This window comes from Cebus imitator, unplaced genomic scaffold, assembly GCF_001604975.1.
Source record: "Cebus imitator isolate Cc_AM_T3 unplaced genomic scaffold, Cebus_imitator-1.0 Scaffold538, whole genome shotgun sequence".
NCBI classification, from domain to species: domain Eukaryota; kingdom Metazoa; phylum Chordata; class Mammalia; order Primates; family Cebidae; genus Cebus; species Cebus imitator.
This window is the reverse complement of record NW_016107853.1, coordinates 1,596,650-1,603,147: the sequence shown is the minus strand read 5'-3', so window position 1 is coordinate 1,603,147 and position 6,498 is coordinate 1,596,650. Positions and strand designations below refer to the sequence as shown.

The window sequence follows — 6,498 nt, the reverse complement described above, 5'->3', positions numbered from 1 at the left end:
CCCACCTCCCAGCGGACAGAGCCCAGGCCCCCCAGGCTCCCGTCGCTCTCCCAGCAGCGCCCTCTACTGCCACTCCTCATAACCTGATGCCCTGCTGGCATTGCCCCGGGCAGAGGGGACTACAGCCTGTGGCCCACCTGCCTGCTGGGTCCCTGGCCAGTGTCTTCCCAGCCAGCCTGCCCCAGGGAGGACACAGAAGACTCTGGATCCTGATACTTTCTGGGAGGGGACTGAGCTGCCAGCACCCAGCAGGGAGGGTCTCGCTGGGGCGGGATGTGGAGGATTCTTACTGGCCCCGTCCTCCCACTCTGAGCAGTGTGAGCCAGAGTTTAACATGGACCCTGCCACTTACCCAGGCGTGTGGCCGCACTCCACATAATAGCTGCCACGAGCCACATTCCTCCTTCCACAGTGATGAACGGACTGCCAATCACTCCCAACCCTGCGACAAGCCCATGTTGTTTCCGGCCATCTTCACAGACTGGCTGCCTCACCCATGGCACACAGCATGGCACGGACAGTCCCAGGACTTAATGCCCTGGCTTTCTTGCTCCATGTCCTATGTTCTTCCTCCTACGCCAGGACTGCCCAGACTCCCAAGGGGCTCACCCATGAGTGGGACAGACAGCAAAACCATAGTTCTTGGCCAAAGTTAGGAAAACCAGACAGGAAGGAGAGAGTAGTCACTGTGGAAGAGGTTCATCCTGTCTGAACCAGGAAGTAATCTAGGAAGGCTTCCAGGAGGAGGTGACATTTAAGCCAGGCCTCAAAAGATCCAGGGAGGTGGGCAGCAACTGTTTAGTGGTGGAACTTGTATACTAGGCTTTGAGCGAGAGAACTTTTGTTTCAGATAAAATCCTAGCATTCCTCGTATAACAGGGACTCCTGTTGCTCCGTGAGGATTGAGGCAGGAAAGAGACTGGGAAGACGAGACACTGACGTGATTTGAGCTAAGGGACTACTGCAGTGGTCTAAGCAGGAAGGGTTGCCTGGTGCAGATGGAGACATACAGCTCAGAGACGGAGCTGGCACAGAATCCACGGGACTTGACATAAGGGATGAGGGAACGGGAGGTGTCAAGCCTGACGCCCAGCTTCCGCACGAAGTGGGAGAAGTAGGGTGCACACATGCAGACAGGGCCAGCTCATGCCGCAGCGCTGTTGGCCCTTCCAGGCCAACACCAGCCCTTCATTCTTTCTCAAAAAGGCATGAGCTGGCTGCAGGCTCTGCTGGGAGCAGGATGACCTAGGGTGGCCCCAGCTGGGCCAGCTTGTCTTTGCTGCACGCAGGCTGTGTCATCCTCCAGCAAGGCTGGCCTGGGTGCGTCCTCATGGCGGCGCGGCAGCAGGGCTCTGAGAGTGGGGACATCACAGGGCCTCTTACAGCCTAGATCCTGGTCTTCACCACATCCTGTTAATCAAAGCAAGTCCCAAGTCCAGCACAGAGGAGTGCAGCCCACCTCTCCATGGGGTGACCGCAACGGACCTGGGTGCAGCGAGGGGACGGGGCTGCTCTGCCAGGCCATCTACACACACGGCGGTTCCCTGTGGCCACCCTGCAGTAGCACCTGTGGACATACAGAGTGTAGGCAGCTGGGCTGAGGATCGAGTCTCACCCACCATCCGCAGGCGAGGGCTCATCAGAGCCCTAGAAGGGGCAAGACAATGGGGGTCGTGCCCACCATGGAACAGCTAGCTAAGGAGGAGGAATGGACCCCCCGGGAAACTGAGGAACAGCTGCCAGAGAAGGCAAGGGAGAGTGAAGGCAGGGAAATGGGCACCTGGGAGGCAGGAGACAGGCGGGGTGGGAGTGAGGCCTGAGGGAGCAGGCCGGCCACGATGATCCGATGTCTGGCCAGGGAGGAGCCGCAGGCCTCTGCAGCAGGCACTCGGACTGCAGGGCACCAGGGCTGCCCATTGGCTGCCAGCCTCTGCCCCACACTGCACTGTCCTGGCCCACTCATCCTCCCCTCATCCAATCCTTGTTAAGGAACCCCAGTTTGGAGACAAGCAGTGACTCTGAAGAGCAGGCAGAGGCTGCTACACCCCGGTATCCTGTCTGAACCGTTCCCCAGCTGCAGGCACCAGGGCCAGGGCCAGATCTTTTGGCTTTACCCAGTGTCTCCCACCCCATGCCCCATGCGGGGCGGTGCTGGGCAGTGCTGAGGGAGCCTGTTTGGAAGTAGCGACCTCCTACCCTCAACTTCCCTTGGTAGGAGCGCCTGCAGCTACTCAGGCGTGCAGGGGGCAGGCCTTGGGTTTTAGCCCAGTGTCTTTGGAAAATCTAGTTCAGCCCCAGAACTGCGTCTGGCTTGCTCGAGCCAAGGGAAGGGAACCAGCTGGTGGCGCATCTCCAGCTGCTGGCCCTGAATGGCAGTTTCCAGGTCTGAGGCACCCCCAGCTTCTGGAGACAAGGGGAGACCGCCTCAGAGAGGCCTGCTGCTGCCCGGCCCTGCCCTCCGGACTGCAGAGCTGTCCCCACCCTGCCTTCTGGCCACTGCCTGTCATGATGCCACTGCACAGAGCCACCTCCAGTGTGAACAGAAAGATCGTGTTGGAGAGAGCGCCAGCCTCCGGCTACTTTTGGGTCTGGGGTTTGTTTAGATCAGTGGCTGGCAAGGCTGGTGGTGGAGGGGAGCCCAGAAGGGGACTAGGGACTGGGGGGGTCCCTGGGGGAACACCACCACCAGCCTGTCCACAGGGTGTTGCAGAGCCAGACCAGGCATACATCTAAGGAAGACGAGAGCTCGTGCTCTCTGGAAGCTTGCCTGCCGGTAGGGAAGAAACAAGGACCAGCACACGATCACCACATAGGCCAGCCTCTTGGGGCGCAGTGACAAGTGTGGCTGGCAGAGTAAGGCTGGGGGAGGGAGTGAGGGACGGCCTCAAGTGAGGAGGGGCGGCGCGTGGAACTCGGGGGGAGGCGGAGGAGGTGAGGTGAGTCCAGACCACCAGGCCAGGGCCGTACCCGCACCGTGGAGTGGAATGTGGAAGGTTTTCAGCAGGATTCGATTTGCTCTTTGACAGAGCCCCTGCAGCGGCTCCCCTCCTGGCTGCGGACAAAACCTCAGGCTGTGAGCCTCCACCCTGTCCTAACCACTGAAACTTCTCTTTGGTCACAGGTTGCATATTCATCGAAGAGAACTTTTCTTTGAAATGTCCCAAACATAAGGTAGGGGACCCAGTGCATTGTAGGGGGATGGGAGTCAAGCGGGAGAGGAGTCCCATCCCGCACCTCCTTCACAGTCCCGAGCCCCGGGGCCGCACAACCCCGCAGGGCCCAGCCCTAGAGGGAGGGAGCTCCCCCGCCCACCCCTTGGAGCCCCCGCCGCAGTCCAGCTCCGGTCCCGGTCCACTTGGCGCTGCCGCCGCCGCCGGAGACCTGCAGGCGTCGGGGCAGGGGCAGCCAGGGGCAGGGGCAGCCAGGGCCTGGGGGCGTCCCTGGGACGGCCTCCCCGCCGCCCACCCAGATAGGTGAGAGTAGGGCAGGCGGGGGCGCGGGACGGCGGCACGAAGGTGAAGGTGGACGGGGTAGGGCCTGCGGTCTCAGGCGGAGACCCCCGCCGCGCTCCCGCGTCACCCGGGTCGGGGATCTAGGGGTCGGGGCCTGTGGACGGTGAGGTCGGCGGTAACTGGCGGGTGGGCGTCTTTTGCAGAGGCTGCCGTTGTAATCCACCCCAACGGCCGGAGGAGCCGCCGAAGCCCGCCTGCCCGCCCGCCGCCGACGGAGAGGAGCCGCCTGCGCAGCCCCCGGGCCTTTGAGCTGCTCCCCTCGCGGGTCCAGAGCCGATCCTTGATCCGGGTCCCGGATCGTGGATCCGGCCGCTTAGGGCTCAGACTTGCGGCCCGGGTAGGGAGGAAAACCCGTTCCGGAGCTGCCTGCTCCCGGAACCGGACGTCACAGGGCCTTCTTGCCCACCCCAGGGGCCAGGCTTGCAGAGGTGGAGCCCGCCGAGCGGCCAGACTCCCCGGGACGCTCAGCCTCTGGCGGGGGTGGGAAACGGCTTTGGCCTGGGGACGGTTTTCCCCTCCGGAATCTCAAGACGACGTGGCACACATTCCACGTGGGTGCTGCCGCCACCCCTGTCGGTCGTGGCGTGCAGCTGGGAGCCCTGGGCTTGGGGGTGGGGGTCGAAACAGCCCTGGAAGAGGCGGAGGGCAGCTCCTAGCTCCGTGGACGAGGCGGGGAGAAAGAAAGCCTTTCTGGGAGCGGGCTAGACCGGCGCGGGAGGGGCCGGAGCCTTTGGAACAAACCGTGCGGAACGCGTCCGGGGCCCTTCCCGCACAGCTCTCGTGCGGTTCGGGCAAAGCCGGGGTAGACCTGGGCTATGCTCAGTTAGGGGTTGTGGGCTCCGCGAATATGGGCGGGACTGGGACACCCTTTGGCCTCTCTGTTCGTCCTCTTTCCAGTCCTCCACCCACCTCTGGAGCCCAGTCTGGGAGCACAGAACGCAAGAAGCGGCCAGAACGCACCTCCGGCGGACGCGCGACATTTGTGCACCACCAGGGACCGCCGCGCCCACTCGGCACGGGAGCAGGGACAGCGCTAGATTCGTGTACAAAACCTGTGTACCCCTCTATATATATGTTACATAGAATGTATATATGTTGGGAACATGCTCGCTTCTCCCGTGTGTCGCTGCCGTGCGTCGTGCGCCCGCAACAGAGCCCCAACCGGGCCTTTGCCGGGTAGGGGGCTACCGCGATGCCCCTTGCCCACACAGCCACCACCTGCCCGGGCCAGTCCCTGCCAGTCCGTCCGCCTGTCCGTCCGTGTCCTCAGCTCTGTCCACGCTTCGATAGACCTGACGCAGCCCCCAGCCCAGGGCCGCCCTAGCAACTTCCTGTACATATGACTGTAAAATGGTAAACGTGTGTATTATATCTGGCCTCGTTATATAGTGTATATATATGTATACATATACATATATATAATATATATGAAGACTGTAAATGTTAAGACGACTAGTGTTCTTATTAGTATATTGCTTCACACTGAAGATTGTGTGTATCGAGCTGTTTCTAAAAGATGTTTATTTTCCTTAAGAGTAAAAAACAGTCATTGCATTCAGAAAAAAAAAAAAAAAGTCAATAAAGATACAACGATTGTTTTGGAAAATCTGCAGCCCGTGGATTCAGACCAGATTCAGCTGGGAGCCGGGCCAGGCTTTAGTTGGGGAATGGGAAAGAAGGGAGGGGTTGGGGGCACGAATGGAGTCAGGGAGTCTGCCCTTCACAGAACAGGAAACCGCCCCCCCACCCCCGCCGTGGCCCCTCTCCAGTGTGACCGCAGGTCCGGAGGGAGGTCGGAGGCTTCTCTGCTGTGAAGTGACCGGGGCCAGGAAGGGGGAGGTGAGCCATGCCAGACTTACAGGGAGACCCGAGCTGTCATACAACAGACGGGTTCTGGAGGACAGTCCATCCTCCCACACCACCCAGGGACCTGACGGGGGCACAGCTGAGCCCATCGAGGCCCTAAGGGTTGACACAGCCCAAACACGTGCCCTGGAAGCAGGGGGACAGGTCAGCCGGAGGCCATACAGCCAGCCCTCCCCACACTAACATCGGAAAGAGGAAAGTCGTGTCCCAGCGGCCGGCGGGGGATGGGAAGCCTTTGCCAAGGTGCTGGGGGGAGGGCCCAAGCACTCTCACTGGTCAGCACATCCATCAGCTGAAGAAACACATCCCAGATTATAAATAATTTCATTTTTAATTCTCTGTACAAAACTTCTCAAACTATGAAAATAAAGTTTGCAAAAGGCAAAGTAGCACAGGAGCCTCAGGTCAGGCACGCTACACTATGTACACGCCTTCCCACGCGGGAGAGACAGGCGTCCGGGGGAGCCCCGCTCGCAGTCCGGGGAAGCCAAGTTGGCTTCCGTCAGCGCAGGGAAGTGCACACCTCTCTTCCCTCTAGACGGAAAAAAGCCACTAAGGTGCCTGCAGAGCAAGGAGGGCCCCTCCCCCGCCAACGGCTCGGCCCCTGCAGTGCCCAGATCGGCCACCAGAGGTCAGCACTGTCATGGCCGCCGCTCTTCCAGTCGGAGTCGCGCCCCTCAGGCCTTCCACGCGGAAGGAAGAGTGCAGCCGCGGGTGAACCGTGGAGGCCAGGATCTCTGGCGCTGCCTTCGGCCTTCAGCGCTCCAACGCAGGACAGAAGCCACACGGAACCCAGGTGGCTGGAGGCAGGGGCGCTGGGGCTGGGGACACCGCGGGGTCTAGCTGGAAGTGACAGTGGTCCCACCACCCAGGCGCATGAGCATCTGCTGACAGTCGTGCAGCAGCCGGCGATCGCCGAGCTTCTCAAGCGTTCGCGCCGCCTCAGCCAGCATGCCCATGCGCTGCCCGGGCGCCGACAGGAAGCCGGGGGGCAGGTAGCAGGAGGCCAGCAGCAGAGCCTCCGCGTGCTCCCGCCGCGTGGGCCGTGGCTCCAGCTCCGCCGCGCCTGCGCAAAACGGGGATGTGTCAGGGGCGGGGCTCGAGCTGGCCGCGCCCTCGC

The 6,498-nt window shown here is 61.6% G+C and overlaps 1 protein-coding gene and 1 long non-coding RNA gene across 5 annotated transcripts in view; one reads left to right on the top strand and one right to left on the bottom strand.

Annotated features, from left to right (window-relative positions):
• Positions 1 to 2,654: 2,654 nt before the first annotated feature.
• On the top strand, positions 2,655 to 5,119 carry LOC119468947. The gene is made up of 2 exons (XR_005197756.1): positions 2,655 to 3,171; positions 3,656 to 5,119. It is a non-coding gene; the product is annotated as an uncharacterized LOC119468947 (long non-coding RNA).
• Positions 5,120 to 5,690: 571 nt separating this feature from the next.
• The window catches only part of SREBF1 (sterol regulatory element binding transcription factor 1), a 24,272-nt gene continuing 23,464 nt past the window's right edge, over positions 5,691 to 6,498 (bottom strand). For all 4 annotated transcript variants that reach the window (XM_037733582.1, XM_017514847.1, XM_017514844.2 and 1 more), the window contains one exon: positions 5,691 to 6,444. In XM_037733582.1, the coding sequence (XP_037589510.1) occupies positions 6,218 to 6,444 (227 nt within the window). In that variant the 3' untranslated portion in view covers positions 5,691 to 6,217. The remainder of the gene's footprint in view (positions 6,445 to 6,498) is intronic.